Source organism: Marmota flaviventris, chromosome 2 (assembly GCF_047511675.1).
Source record: "Marmota flaviventris isolate mMarFla1 chromosome 2, mMarFla1.hap1, whole genome shotgun sequence".
NCBI classification, from domain to species: Eukaryota; Metazoa; Chordata; class Mammalia; order Rodentia; family Sciuridae; genus Marmota; species Marmota flaviventris.
The window spans coordinates 188,561,707-188,577,735 of NC_092499.1; the positions used below are offsets into that span (position 1 = coordinate 188,561,707).

At 49.2% G+C, this 16,029-nt stretch overlaps 1 protein-coding gene across 1 annotated transcript; it reads right to left on the reverse strand.

The window, feature by feature from the left end:
* Positions 1–8,508: 8,508 nt before the first annotated feature.
* Fitm2 (fat storage inducing transmembrane protein 2) lies at positions 8,509–14,501 on the reverse strand. Its single transcript, XM_027945382.3, has 2 exons — positions 14,249–14,501; positions 8,509–11,775 (listed from the first exon to the last, which is right to left on the reverse strand). Exons 1-2 carry the CDS (start codon positions 14,419–14,421, stop codon positions 11,160–11,162), a joined length of 789 nt encoding a protein of 262 aa, XP_027801183.2. The 5' UTR covers positions 14,422–14,501; the 3' UTR covers positions 8,509–11,159.
* Positions 14,502–16,029: the final 1,528 nt, after the last annotated feature.

Sequence of the window (16,029 nt, forward strand, 5' to 3'; positions counted from 1 at the left end):
TGAGTTGAGGGCAGGTTCCAAATTGCCGGTCTGGGATGGAGAGACTTTCCAAAGCTCTGATCTTGAGGTAAACACTCCTTGCTTAGGCACAGCACTTCCCAGTTTAAGAGCCTGCTCACAAACATTTGCCTACATTAACCTTCAGCAGGCACCCAGGGCACATCCCCACACCAATTTCTAAGTGGAAAACGTATTAAAATGCCCAAAGAATTAAGCGGGGATAATAATTTGTGGAATATAGTTTTATATTGAAAGAAGATGGTAAGAATCTGCCCGTTTAAAAATAGCCAGATCTAAGACAGGTCAATGGTGGATCTTGGAGACCCTGGACACTCTGGTACTGTGTGTCCCACTGGGCTACCCAGACATGCAGAGCCTCCTCACTTGCAATGCAACTTCCACTCAAGAAGAACAGCAACCTACTCTCCTAGCAGGATCCACTGCCCTTGTGAAATGGGGACACGCACACCCTCTCCAAAAACAAGACTCACAAGGCCCTGCCTGTCTGCCACATAGCTTGGGGTGAAGTCATATTCTCCTCCCACTCTTCCAGGTCTAGAGATCACACTCGAGCCTCACTGAACTATAACTTACAGACCAAATTCAGCTGTCACTAGCATTCCCGTGACACAGTGTGCACATACAAGCAAAGAAAATCCTCACAACTGCCGCCCTTCTGAAACTGATCCCAAGGCCATTGTTGATATTTACAATTTCTCTTTTCTCCCCGTCTACTCTATGTTTGTTCTCTTTGCCTCAAACAGTGCTCTGCTGGTTGGTGAAGTCTGCCTGGTGAAATGACTCTAACTTTTGGTGGCCCTTGGGTTACTGTGGTCTAACCATCTTTTACCATTAGATGTGAAGGTTTTGTAGGGTACCTAGAACCCCATCTCCATACATAGCTTCCATGCTAGCATTTGTAGAGAAGCCCAGCATGCCTTGGTAATCAGGTGGAGCTCCACACCCTGGGAGGTGACACCTCTTTGCCTGGAGTTTCAATGTAGGAGGGGCTCCAAATGGCCAAGCAAGGGAACCACTGATGTGTTCCCCAACAGAAACGATCTGTCCTTGGTACTTATCATCTCTAAGTGGCCAAGGCCCACGGTTTCAGGGATGGAAAGCACTATGTGTGATAGTGGAGTCACTACTCCCTCTTCTACCCTGGCCCTGCTGGCCCTGTGTTACTCAGCTGAGGAGAAACCAGGACCATGACAGGTTGAAGTGCAGTTTCTACCGCCCCCTGCAGGTCAATGCTCCAGCCCTGCAGCGTCTCCCAACCGGCATCGGAACAGAGCCTTCAGTAGCCCATTTCAATGTTCTGTGAATCTGGCTGCTTCTGGGTACAAGAGTAAGGACATGACAAGACCAGAAGTTTCCATTGGTATGACCCCTTTGCTGCTCTTCCCTTGCTGTAACCTCGATTCTTTGGTCAAAGCAATGTCACATGGAATACCAAGACTGAGACCAGACATCCTATGTCCTTGTGTGTAGTGGTCAGAGACGGCAAATCCACATGGAGAGCCAGTGAGGACCAACTGCTGCTTCCTCTATAATGGAAATGGTTCCACGTAGATGAATGTGATGAATGGTTCCATATCATAACTCTGGGCAATCTGTGCACTCAACAGTGATATTGACTAAATAGGGTTTTTTTTTTTGTGTGTGTGTGTATGTATGTGTGTGATGCTGGGGATCGAACCCAGGGCCTTGTGCATGTGAGGAAAGCACTCTACCAACTGAGCTATGTCTCTAGCCCCCTAAATAGGTTTTTTTATGAGAGGAAGTCCGTGTTATACCATTTATAACCCATAACTCAGTGACCACGCCCGTTCTCATGAACCTATTGGACAAGCACAAGGGTATCTGGGGAAAGAGAATGACTAATAGCTACAAAACAAGGAATTTTTTCCCCTGGTATATTGACCCATGACCTCCTCTGCAGTGGCTACCTTTGGGGGAACATGCACATAGGACACATTACCCTCCCATTCTATGTGCACACGCCTTCTCCCACAGACCTCCTTGTTACCAATCCTGCAATCTTTTCTTTCCATGTTCCTGATCATCCAGCCAAACCCTCTATCCCATGCATATGTAGGTTCATATGTCGGACTTCTGTCTCCACTTGAAAAGTGGTCGACCAGATGGACGGCTTGAACCTGTGTTCTTGGAAGCTATTTGCCTTCTGCAGTGTCTTCCAGGGCACCCTGCAGTGCTGTAACCATCCACTTCCACCTGGCACCAGGCCCGAGTTTTTTCTTCCTCCATCAACTGACCACAGGGACTTCACCACAAGACCTTGGGTACTGATTGAGGAAGAGGCAGCAATGTGGCAGAACAGATGGCATTGTGCTATCACTTTCACTTGGTAAAATGCTGCTGTACATGCATGTCTTGGCTTGACAGGTCAGATGACACCCAAATCGTGACTGAGTGCTCAGCCAGGTTGCATAGCACTTGGTGTCTCGTGGGCAGGAGTTCAGTCTCTACAGGGCCCAGAAGGAAGCCAGATGCTATTTCTTAAAAGGACAATCAATTATCATTTGCAGAAGAGGAAATTGTGGGGTATGCTGAGATTTTCCGACTGGGACTTGCTGGAAGTTCAATGCCATGTGCCTGTTTCAGAGACTACTGAGGCACCATTCATTGGATGTGCTGGGTCACAGGCTCCATTGACAGAGTATCTTGCACCGCAGCCTGAATTGCGTTGGGACCCATTCAAAACTGGCAGAATTCTGGGTTATTCAGCAAATAATTCAAAGAAACACGTGTGCATGGGCATGTGTTGCCTCTGGTTGGGCAGCCAATCAGTGAGGAAGAAGAGAAGAGATTTCAGGGACAGCTAGCAGCCTCTGACATAGGAGTAACTGAAAAAGAAGACTGCTGGAAAGGATGGTGGGTGCAGAGGAAGCCCAGGCTGGCGGACAGCAAGACTGCCATCTGCTGGTTCCACATATGGGGAAACCAGGATCCTGCATGAGGTGGCGGGTGGTTGAGTCAGGACCCCACTGCCACAGAGCTAGAACCAGGAGTCCTTTCCCTGGTCTCATTCTGTCTCTGAGAATATCATGGAGGAAATCTAGGGTGTCGACAGGTATTTACTCTAAATTCATGGGCTGCTGGGCCATGGGGGATGCAGAGGTGACGGCAGGTGGCTATTGGAGTTCTCTAGTCAGGAAGATGGGCAACAGCACTCCGGACTGTGGCAACAGGGGCTCCTGAGTTTACACTGTTAGCTGGGCGAGGTGGGGCACACCTGTAGTCCTAGCCACTTGGAGGCTGAAGGGGGAGGATCACTTGAACCCAGGAGCTGGAGACCAGCTTGGGCAACATAGTGAGACCCCATCCTCCCAAAAGAGAAAAAATAAAAGAAAGGCTTCTCTGACATTCCCTGAAGAATTCCTGCTGGGAGGACAGTAAGGGCTGCTGAAGGTCATAGTTTCTTCTGTTTGTTGGTTTCTTATTGCCAAAGTTACAGACTTGATGACCCAGGTCACTCCAGCATATCCCCAAAGTCCTATCTGGCTCTTCTCTAGCAACCTGGGCCCACACTGCCTAAGGGCCTCAGTTTTATCATCTCTGAAATGGAGCTGGTGACACTAACAGCTGCCATTCATTAAGTACTAGGAAATATGCATAATTTCAAACCCTAAGAAGCATGGATAATTGTTTTTCATTGATGAAATGAAGACTCAGAATTCAAGAACTCATGGTTCTAGTAGTAGATTATACTATGGGTCTTCCCAACAGCATTGCATAGCCACAGCCTTTGACATGAAACTTCAGCCCCTCTCACTGTGGGTGGAGTTTATTCCCTACCCCATTAAGCCTGGTTTTTCCGGGTGACCTTCTTGTGTTAGTGGAATATTGGTGAAAGGATATAACTTAACCACTGAGCCACATCCCCAGCCCTTTTTATTGTTTGTTTTGAGACAGGGTCTTGCTAAGTTGCTTAAGGCCTCTCTAAATAGCTAAAGCTGGCTTTGAACTTGCGATCCTCCTGCCTCAGCCTCCTGAGTCACTGGGATTACAGGCATGCACCACCATATCCAGCGGGCAGAGGTTTTAAATGTGCTATGTGGCTCAGCTTGGACATGGGTACTCCAGCAACCATCAAAAGGGGAGCATGCCCCTAAGTAGTTGCTGCCCTTTTTTCTGGATGCCAGAACGAAACTAGCAAAACAGGACTGAGCCTATCTTGTGGCTTACAGCCAGGCAGAGCCGCCCCCCCAGGCTGCAGTAGAGCTCAACAGCTGAGGGCAGCCCACAGTAGCAGAGTTGACCTGCATTTGCTGTAAGTCAGTAAGTCTGTTGGGAGATGTGTTATTACCAAGCAGTATTAGAGCAGTAGCTGACTAATATACTGGCAGAACTGGGCTATGAAGTCAGATATGTTTGAAGCCAAAGTCCCAGCTATTTTCTCTTGGTCTGGATTGGAGGGAACCACAGGTGAGGTGATACATTAAAATGTCAAGCATCAGACTAAAAATAATCAAGAACAAACACCAGTTGTTAATCTTATTCATGTTGCATTAGATTGATGACATGGAGAAATTTCAGGGTTATTGAGGAAATTTAGTTGTTAGAGGGTCTGCCCCTGAGAGAGAGAGTCATTAAACAAAGATAAATCTCTTCGATACTAAGCAGGTCTCATGGGTGTCTGATATCTCAAAGCTTATTTTCCCATCTGTGATTGCATTAGGCCAAACAGTGACTAGTGAGACAGAAAGTATTCTCATTTTGTAGTTGAGTAACAAATCAGAGAGGCTAACTGCTTTGCCCAGGGTCACGCGCTGAGGAATTGAACGCAGGCTTCTTGGTTTCCAGTCCAGGTCAGTTCAGGAGAGCTGGTTTATGCCCCCGCCGCTCACCCTGCATCAGTCCCCAGCAGCAAGAGGTGCCTGGCAGATGAAGTACGCTCAGGAAGTGCAGGCGGAAGCCAGGGCAGGTGCAAGGGGTGCCAGTGGGAACACGCAGCTGGCTCGGGCAGGCCCCAAATGACTTTGTTCCAGAAATTAAGATCTAATCATGGAGGTTCCCACACTCCCCCACCCACTTACCTCCTAAGCACTCGGCGACCTCAGAAGCTCAGACACTGGGTGGCACACCTGGCAGAGAAGGCAGCGGGTGGCAGGGCTCTGTGATAAGGCTCCCCGCCCAGGGCCCCGGAGGAAGCATCCTGGGGCCAGCGGTGGACAGCCCGTAGTTCCCTGGGTGGACAGCACCTCAGACAGCACCGGGACCTACTTCACCTTGGCCAGAAGGACGCCACCAGTTCAAGGCTCTTTCTTTCAGCTGTCCTGGAAAATGGCTCCCTCCCGCTCCAGTAACTTCGTTAACCTGGAAACCAGACGGCAGAGTCTGAGGTGCTCCGGGGCCACGCCGGAGCACAGGGACACAGCCTTACCTGTTCAACAGCACCTCTGTGAACTGAAAACGCACTCGTGGTGGGTTTTCTTTCTCCTGGTAAAGTAAGTTATGCTACTGGTGACACACTAGGACCTACCACACCCTGGACGACCCTCGTGTTGTCCTCCCACACAAGGTCCTGTTCTAAGCACCTCACAAGCTTTAATCCCCACAACACTTCAATGTAGGTACCATCCCTCATTTTACAGATGAAGAAACTGAGACCCAGAGAGGTTAGGTGCTTGCTCAAGGGTGCACAGCCAGTGTGGATGTTAGGGTTAGGATTGGAAACCAGGCAGCCTGTTAACCTCCTTGGTCCTTTTACTTCCCTAAATGCTTTATGTAATTGTCTCTGCCTGAGCTGTGAAAATGTCAGGGTCCATTGGGGAAACACTGCTTCTGATGCTCTGCACACTGTCTGATGTGGCGATTTCGTTGTCTGAATGTGGTTGAACTGCAACCCATGGAGGCAGGTCCGAGTCTGAGTTAATGCTGCACTCCCCCCTCGCCTAACACAGAAACTAGAACACTGGGTGCTCCCCAACTACTGGGTGACTGATGAGTGAGGAGAGGCACCGTGAACCCCACCTTACACGCCTGAAGCAGGGGCTCAGAGCCGACCTGGTTGAGGACACACAGCTGCGAGTTATAGTCAGCGCGAGCCCAGATCTTCCGCTCCAGACTCAGGCTAGCTAGGACGTCACTCATTCTTGGTAGCAACTGCATTATGTGACTCACAGAGTTACTATAATTTATGTAACTGATATAATTTATGTAACTGTCATTTGGGTTTTGACAAGTTTTCACTCTTGCAGCAACTATAATAAAAATCTTTCTGTACACATTTCTGTAGTGCAAACCCCTACACTGAGGTTGTTGGGTCTGTGCGTTTTCAGTTTGGTTTCCACCAGGTCACCGTCTAAACAGGAGGTACCAGGCTTCCACCCGCGTCCCCTGCAGCGGGAGGGCACTGTTCTCTGTGCTGGGTGTTCAACTGTAAAACTCCCCAGGTGCTGCCAGAACTGTCAGAGGTTGCGGGGACAATTCCTAATGATGTCTAAACCATAGGGGTTTCTCTTAACTACCATCTCGATAGTGATCAAAAATGTTTTGATTTTGGAGAGTTTTTAAATGACCTCTGCAGCTCATCCCTTTGGGAATTAGGTTTGGTTCCCCAAGTGCAGTAAGCCCATATGAACCCATGTGACCAGGCCCGAACTACCCTAGGGTGTCCTACAGAGAAGGAGGAGCAGAGTGGTGACACACTGCACCCAGAAGTGTGCTCTCTTGTCACTCACCAGGAAAGGAGCTGCCACCTCAGCCCTGAGGGGGAGCTTCTTTCCTGTTGTTTCCTAAAATAAAAGCCATAATCAGCTTTGAAAGAACTATTTATCATGCAGAACAGAGAAACAGAGGGACAGGGTAGACGGGTTGATGAGACAGCCCAGATCACCCAGAGCTCATCACATGAGGAAACTGAGTCCCAGAGATACTGAGTGATTAGTTCAAGGTCACACAGAAGAGCAGAAAAAGCAGTGGCAGAATCCAGTCCACACCAGGTATTCTAACTTCTGGCTGAGAGTTCTTTAGATTGCAGCTAGGCACATCTGTAGCCACCAACGACAAGCCTATAAGTCTTCCTTCCAATCTCAGGGGCTTTAGAAAATGACAAGAAAGTTGAGTTCGCCTTGGAAAGGGAAACCTGAATAAATTAACCCATGGACTATCAGCATGACCTTGTGTGTTGGCCCCACTGCCTTGGATTCACTTCCCTGCCAAACTGTTCCAACTCCTCTTTATCCTTCAAGACCCCAAAGAACCACTACCCTCTGTGGAAATACTCCGATTCTCTGGGGCAACTGGCTGCTTCCTGCTCTGTGTTCCCAGGCCCTGACCTTGCTCCAGCACTCAGAGCAGTCTATGATGGGCCTGGGTCTTCTCTGTGAGAGTGACAATTCCTTAAATGCAGATGTGTCAAATCCACCTTTGCAAACCCAGTAGCTGAAGCCACAGTGACTTTAGAGCATTAACTCCACCAGGGAGGGAGTTGATTCAAGAGGGTTTTTAGCAGGGCATGATGGCGCACACCTATAATCTCAGTAGACTTGAGAGGCTGAAGCAGGAGGATTGCAAGTTGGAGGCCAGCCTAGGAAACTTAGTAAGACCCTGTCTCAAAATAAAAAATCAAAAGGGTTAGGGGTACCTCAATGGTAGAGTACCCTTAGGTTCAATCCCTAGTACTGAAAACAAAAACACAAAAACACTTCTGCAGAGCTGCTGAAGGAACGTGAACAGGAAGTCCTCCAGGGTGAGGAGACGCTGATCCTAGAGGCACTGAACTTTCATCACATACTACCTGGAAGTGCCAAGCAGGTCAGGCTGCTAAGTGAGGTGAGCGGGCCCTAAAAGGCCCAGGAAACTCTCACCTGTGCCGAGGCCTCCCTCCAGGGCCACAGAGCACTTGTGAAGACGACCCCACCCACGTGAACTTTCTAACTGCTCTTCAGCCTTCCTCCCAGGAGGCCTAGCTCTCCTTTGCCAAGGGGATGCCACCCAAGTGCAGCTGACACAGAACTCAGGATAGTAAGACACAGAAAGGAGTAAGGCAGGCTAAGACACACACACACACACACAACAAGATGTAGGTGAAAAAAAATGAGAGTAACTATTGCCATGAAATACTATACACACACACACACACACACACACACACACACACACATGGTGGGGGAGAGGGAGATGGACAGACAGAGGATGAGGGGGAGAGAGAGAGACCCAAGAAAGAATCACTGATGCTCGAGGAGGTGTAATCAAAGTGACTTGGGAGGCTGAGGCAGGAGGATCCCACGTTTGAGGCCACCCTCAGCAACTTAATGAGACCCTGTCTTAAAATAAAAATCAAAAGGGGCTGCATATATAGCTCATAATTAGGGCATCACTGGGTTCAATCCAAGAAAGAAGTAAGGAATTAAAGAGTGGGGTGGGGGGAAGGAAAGAAAGAAAAGAGACAGGCAGACTGTCTTTCATATAGTGCTCTCTGGTTTGCTGGGCTGCAGGCTTCCATACGGATATGAGAAAGTAACACACAAAACACTGGAATGCGGATTTAATTATCTCCAGTTTACTTTAATTTGCTTGTTTACACACAGATCCGTGTGTACATAACAGTGGCAAGAGCCATTCTCTAAACACAATCTGGTACCCAGACATGACAGACGCACGGGAAATGAGGGCCAGAGAAGGAACCTCCAGAGAGGCCAGATAAGCACAGCAGAACTCTGCCATCAGAGATACCCTCAGAGCCTCTTGTCCAGCACCTGAGGACAACAGACACTTCTCAAAAGATATGAGATATTCAACCTGAGACCCAGACTCCAAGTTGCCCCCAAAAAATGTCAGTTCCTCTGCCTTCCATAAAGAAACCAGAATATTCCAAAGGCTGTCAAGAAAAAGGAGGATGGAGATTATCAACTGCTAAGAACAGATGCTCAGCACTTTATAGGCATCATTTCCCATAATCCCAACAGCATCATCTCCACTTTCCCAGTGGGGAAGACGAGGCTTGCGCATAGTCACAGCTTCTGGGGGTGATGCTAAGATACGAGCCCACACCTGACCTTTGCCTGGGCCCAAACTCTTATCATGCCGTAGTGTGTCACATGGTGAGAGTGCACATGCTCCCGAGGAAAAGGCAAGGGTGCTGAGGGGCCAGGGCGCAGCTCAGAGGCAGAGCACTTGCCTAGCACACGTGAGGCTCTGGTTCCATCCTTGGTACCACAGAAAAAAAGAAAAAGCACTAAGAATGAATAAATGGTGGAAGCCGGATGCACACAGCAGGCCGGGTAACTGACAGTCCCCCTTGTACTTAATTTAGTGTTAAGCCTGCACCAGACCTCGCGAGAAAAATGAACTTCTGAAGTCACCCTCCACTTAGTCCCCTTTGGTGCTGAACATGAAGCTTAGGAAAGACTCAATTCCTGGACATGCGCCTGCAACTGACCTCAGGCCCACTCCACCCCCGGTTTATGGATGGAAACCCCAAGGGTGGAATAGGTCATTCCCACGGTGAGCCCATCTAGCCAAAGCACTGTAGTGATGCCTCACTGTGCATTTCTTCCCCTTTGGGGACAACACGGTACGTCTCACGTTTTGATCAATAAAGCTGACCCACAGCAAAATGGGATACGAAAGACATATTTTAAATATCTTTATATAAAAAGATTTACCCTGAAGATCGACCAAGCTCCTTACCACCAAAGCCTGAGCTAAGTAAGCCAGGCGGGGAGAGCTTACGTTAATGCTATTATCTGGCTCCACGCCTCAGGCCATCAACCAGAAGGCAGGCAGGGCTTGGTTTGAAAGGCCAGAGGAGACAGTCTGGAAGAGAGGACATCTTGTGGACCTGTGCCCTGTGAGATGGAGTGAAAGGTTTTCTGACCCTTCCCAGCACTCTCACAGTGAAGGCCACAGAATGACAAGGCTGGAAAAGAGGAGAGGAAAGGTCCTGGATCAGGCCCAGGTTTTGTGTTTCATTGATGGTGCAAGGAAGAGGAGGTGGGGCCAACGTCAGGCCACCAAGGGTAGAGATGTCTTTGCCAACGGACTGGCTGCTGGCCAGCGGAGGGAGAGTTTTATTTCACTTTCGAATTATCCCCATCTTATCCAAAGGTAAAAGTGCCCTGGGCACAGTACAGGGACCAATGCTCTTATGTATGACCCTGAAGCACTCTTCAGTCTACACCTGATACCTGGTCAGGAAGGTTTCAGTACAAATACACATTTTACTAAACTATTCTGACTCAGCTTAAAATCCATCAGATTATTAAAATGCCAGCTTTCCGGTTTTATTCTTAACAGAGGAAACAACCTCACGAGGTGTAATTCCTCTAAAGCCAAGAATTTGGTTTATAAAAAGTAAATTAGTGTTCTAAAAAGACTCCTCAAAACAATCTACACATACCAAAAGCACAGTACTGAACTGTGAGTTGTTTTCAGGAGTTTTGTTGACAAAGAACAAATGTCATAGTTGTTATTAAAAACTATAAAGCATTCACTCAAAAGAGAAAAAAACATGACCGTATTGCTCCAAAAACCAACATAACAATAGACAATGAACAGAAAAATATCATTGTTTGTGACATAAAAATCACCCGATACTCAGTGGCACAGGCACTGTGTTTTAAGGGACTGATTTTGGTGGCTGAGCACAGCTGGCTGCAATACTCAACATTCCAAGGAGGAAACAAACAGCTGCCACCGAGTGTCTTTCGGGGACTGGGGTGTTTTATGAAGAACCTGATGGGAAGAGATGCTTCTGCCAAATCTACAGGGAGGAATACTGTTGCAACAACGGCTCTAACAGCCGCTTAAGTCAAAGGACAATTCAACTCTGGGAGATGGCAGCACAGGACCGGAGCTCTGCCTCCCCTTGGGCCATGCCAGGGAGGCCGTACTGATTCTGTCTTTTCAGGGCCTACCTACCCCCTCAGAGACAAAAGGGGTGTTTCAGGTTAAAGTCAAGTCTTTCCACGGGTGAAAAGTGCCTGGTGGGAACAGTGATGTTTGTGATATAGGCAATGTCACCAAGAAGAGTCTGAAGACTAAACTCACTCCCCAGACTCATCCACCTCTCCACCCACAACTGCCTGCAAACATCCTGTCTGAAAAGGGATCCAGAATTCAGCTCATAACTAACCAAATAAGTGGGAAATACATTGTCTGTCGTCCTGCTGTCCCCTTTTGTTTCTCTCTTATTTCTTGTAACTGTCATGCTTCAAATTCAAGCTAGAGCTCTGGGGAGGAAGTCCAGGGGAGAAGGGTTTCAGATACCAAAACCCATATGTCCCATACCAGCCCAGCAAACCAAACAAGGTACCAAACACCTTCTGGGACAAGTCATGGAAATAGACGGCCGTGCACAGAAACATCCACACCCAGATGAAGGTCAAGAAGCCCAGGGCGACCACCAGGGTGGTGATGGCCATGTGGAGGCAGTGGCTTCGGTCCGTCTTCACCTCGTGCAGCACGGCCATCTCCTCCACAATCATGAGGGCACAGAAGGTCAGCAGGAAGGAGTGGCCTGAGATGTCAAAGCCGTGCCAGAAGCCTCCTTCCCTGTGGCACTGCTGCTTGCTTCGATGCTCCTCTCGGACCCCCTCCAGGGCCGGCGACTGGTAGCAGCTGCCTGTGTAGTGCTCGATGTTGGAGAACAGGGCTGTGCAGACGTACCAGATGGCCGTGCCCACGAGTAGAGTGCTCAGTCGCCGCAGGACCACGCCGGCCTTGCCTGTCAGGTGGTAGTTGGTGAGAGCAATGAAAGGCAGGAGGAGACAGAATGTCCAAGCCCAGGCCAGTTTGACAAAATACCTGACAGAGGAGGAAAGTGGAGATGAAGAAGGGCCATGGTGGGGAGGAAACAAAGTCATGACTCAGGCACCCTCACTCCCAAGGGAGGATGAGTGAGAAAAGATGATCAACGCTACAGACCCTAACAGCTCTCGCATTGCCAGTGCTTCCTATATGCCCCCCTTACTAAGGACTTTTAACTATTTAAGTCTGTGTTATTAGGGGCTCCATTTTGTACTTAAAGAAACTGAGGCACAGGGAGCGTCATTCCAAATTGGAGGTTGTAAATCAGGCATGTAAATCAGGTGGCATACACCTGTAATCCCAGCGACTTGGGAGGCTGACATAGGAGGAATGCAAGTTTGAGGTCAGCCTTGGCAACTCAGCGAGGCTCTGTCTCAAAGAAAAAAAGGAGGAGTGCTGGATGTAGCTTAGTGGTAGAGTGCCCCTGAATCCAAACCCAGTACCACATAGTGGAGGTTGTAACTGGTAGAGTGGGGCCTGAGCTGCTTGTAGGGGCACATGCCAATAATTCCAGCTACTCAAAATGTCTGAGGAAGAAGGATTTCAGTTTAAGGCCAGCCTGGGTAACACGGTGAGACCCTGCCTTAAAAAAAGAAAAGGAAAAAAGAAGAACAGGGCTGGGGATATAGCTCGGTGGTAGAATGCTGGTCTAGAATGTTCAAGGTTGTGTGTTTGAATCCCAGTACAGCTGAGAAAAGAAAAAAAAAATTCTGGGTCTATGATTTTAGCATTATATTATTTGCTCATGGAAACAATAGTAATTGAGCATCTACCAAATGGAGCTTTTATACACGTTCACTCTCTTTCCTTTCTCCCCCTCCCACCATGGTGCTGGGATCAAACCCGGTTCTCACACAAGCTAGGCAAGCGTTCTACCACCAAGCTACAACCCCAGCCCCCACGTTCACTTTCTACAGAAGACTCACAATCACCTTGGGAGGAAGATGTCATTTGTCTCATTTTATGAACAAAAGAGCACAACTCAAACCATGCTTTGCCAGTCTAGAAGCCCATGCTCCCCTGCCACACCACTGTTCCTTCCTGAACTGCAGAAGAAGTCCTGGAACAAAGAGCTTTCCTTCAAGCTAAAAGACCCGGGTTCAAATCCTGCTGACTTCACTTGTTACTACTTGTTTCCAAGGCTTTTAAGCAGAGCTTAAATGGTTTTCAAAATTGCTTCCAGATCCCATGATTCAATACTAGCTCTCCTAGTTTGGAACACTAATTCCAAACTAGGAATCCATGGCTACCCCCAAACAACAGGGACTCGTGTGCCAGGCTGCTTGGCTCCCAGTTCATCCAGGTCAGATAAAGCAGCAGCTGCCTTGTCTAGCTCCCCTGTGCCCATGAAAGGTGAATGGCCCGAGGACTAGCTGTGGGAACACAAGAATGAGACTGGAGGCTTCTACCACTCTCACCACCTATTCTAAGCCCAGCCACCAAGAATGCGTGAGGACAAACGGTGGGCCAAGGACAGAATGCCCCTTTCCTAGGTTCCAGTGGTTTCTCAGACACACAAGGGCCTGTCAGTAAAATCTTCACTGGCACCGATAAGGATGGACTTGCCAGAGCCAAGACCTGTCAGGCATATGAAGCTGCCTGGGAAGGAAACCAGGGTTTGAAATGGACAAAGTTGGGCTGAGTCTCAGGGGATGCTGAAGACAATCCTGAAGAATTAGGCTCACATTAAGGGAGACGCAGGCCAGGCAAAGTGCTCTACCACTGAGCCCCAGCCCTTCCATTACTCCACGTTTTTGTGCAATAAACTTACATTCTGGTTGTCTTAAAAAAAAAGTAAAGAAGTGGGTGGTGGAGTTAAGGAGATGTCCCCAACAGCTCAGCTGGGACAGCTTTTCTGGGCCACTGGCCATCCACTCTGGATGGCTGAGAAGGTCCAAGGAGATCCAGGAGAAAGGTCATAGACCAGAGGTTTACTTTCCCGGGGGCCAGTCTCTTGGAGTGGGGATTCTGTCGCAGGCTGGGGACAGGCTCTCAAAGTTGTTGGGGGGAGGGGGCGTCTTTAAAAATAATGGTGCTAGGACTTTGTCACAGGGGAGATCTGACATAGGGTGGAGGAGCGGGGTCTGACATACAGGCACAGGCAGGAGGGAGCTGGCATCTCCCAAACAGGGCAGGGGACAGCTCCCGACGCCAAGAGGAGGTGGGGGCAACAGCGACACGGGCTGGTCCATCGCCCCATCCCACTCAGCACGCCCCCCACGGGCACCCTCGCCCCTGTCCGTCCCTGCCTGGCGGTCAGACCCGGGCTGTCAACCTGAACCTGCCAACACGAAGTGCTAGTAACACTGGCTATTCCGGGGTCCCTGAGTCGTGACACGCGCGCAGCGCTGCTGTCACGACGGTAAGGTTCTCTCTTCCCACGACTGGTCCGCCCGGCCCGCTGACCCCGGCTTCTCGGGCGCTGGCCGGCAGGCTATGGCGTGGCCAGGAGGACCCGGGGTGCACTCACACGTTGAGGACGTTGCGTTTGTTGCTGAGGAAACTCTCGGGCAGCGGGGAGAGCTCCTTGAGGAGGGAGCCCGCCACCATGGAAGTCACCAGCGCCCACGGCAGGTAGCGCCGCACCGTAGCCCGCACCAGCGTTCCGCGGAGAAACCACGCGCAGCGCTCCAGGTGCTCCATGCCGGACCTCGACGGCCACCGTCCGCCTCTCGGTGCCCTCTCGGCCACCGTCTTACCCTTCGCCAGGGCCGGCGCGGCCGCCTCCTTTCGAGCGCATGCGCGCTGACTGTGGATTTCACTGTAAGGAGCCCGCGCGCTCCCTCTGGTGACCACAGGCGACCTCTGCAGCGTGCTTCTCTGCGGTGCCACGCTCCCTGCTCCTCCTACAGGCTGCGCTTGCTCTGGTCTGGGAAAAAGCGCCTGTGAGATTATTTGCTGGAGGCTGGGATAGAACAGATAGAGCCCAGTAGGAACTGGAACAGTGGTCACAGCACCATTTAGCCTCTCTTGGAGACTTGGAGACATCTCCTCTCTCTGAGCTTCATTTTTTTCATCTGTCACATGGAGAAGAGAGGATCTATCTTTCCCTGAGACTGGTTAATGAACTTAGGGGTTCTTTTTGGCGGTCCAGGTGTGGAGACATGAGATGACACTTTACTGGAAAGTAAATCCATAAAATAATTATTAAATTTGAAATTTAAGTTATTAAACGTACTTTCATTTAAAATAGCTGTGCATAATCGTATGGTAAAATAAAATAGCTGTGCGTACTGAGTGAAAATACTGGATGGCAAGGGTTAATGGAGAGCACATGAAGGTTTTGTGGGGTTTGTTTTGTTTTTGTGGTGCTGAGGATTGAACCCAGGGCCTTGTGCATGGGAGACAAGCACTCTACCAACTGAGCTCTAACCCCAGCCCCACATGAGGGTTTGAGAGACCCAGTCACTCAGTCCCCTGTCAAGCTGGGTGTCTATGAAAGGGTTTCCCAAACTTGAGTCCTTCCTTGGCCCCTGTATAAGTGGTCTGTGGCAACCATATAAATCACCATAAATGTGTTGGTTTAAAACAAAGGAATTTTTTCTTTCACGTTTCTGGAAGCCAGAAGTCCAAGGTGTTGCCAGGGTAGATTCGTCCTGGAGACAGTGGGGGAGAACCCCCATACCTCTCTCCGTGGCAGTCCTTGGCGACCCTCGGCTTATAACTGCATCCTACTGTCAGGCCTCCATCTTCCTGCACATGTATCCCCATGTCTGTGTGTCCCCTCTGTTGTCATTGAAGAGGCCCCATCCTAAATCCACTGAGATCCTTAATTTACTTATACCTGCAAAGACTATTTCCAAGGAAGGTCACATTCCTAGGCACCAGTCATTAGAACTAGGACATATCTTTTGTGTGGTGGGGGGTCATCATTTGACCTATTCCTGCCTACTTTTACTATGTCTATATACCATAAATTCTGTTATTTAATTAATATTTTTTAAACAATACACATTTAAAATGTGCATACCTACTGAATACCCTCCCAAGAAAACTATCCAGGTAGTCATGGATTCGATGTGCCAGTTATATTTCTTCCATTCAAAGAAAACCTTTCTATTGAAATGTTATCATTGTTATCCAGGCACGGTGGCACATCCCTGTAATCCCAATGGCTCAGGAGGCTGAGGCAGGAGGATTGTGAGTACAAACCCAGCCTCAGTCACTTAGCAAGGCCCTAAACAACTCAGTGAGACCCTGTCTCTAAATAAAATACAAAAAAGAGTTGGGGCTGTGGCTCAGTGATTGAGT

Coding starts and splice junctions, on each gene's coding strand:
- Fitm2 (XM_027945382.3), bottom strand. CDS start 14,421: ATGGAGCACCTGGAGCGCTGCGCGTGGTTTCTCCGCGGAACGCTGGTG. Junction 11,776..14,248: donor AAACGCAACGTCCTCAACGT/GTGAGTGCACCC, acceptor CTCCTCTGTCAG/GTATTTTGTCAAACTGGCCT.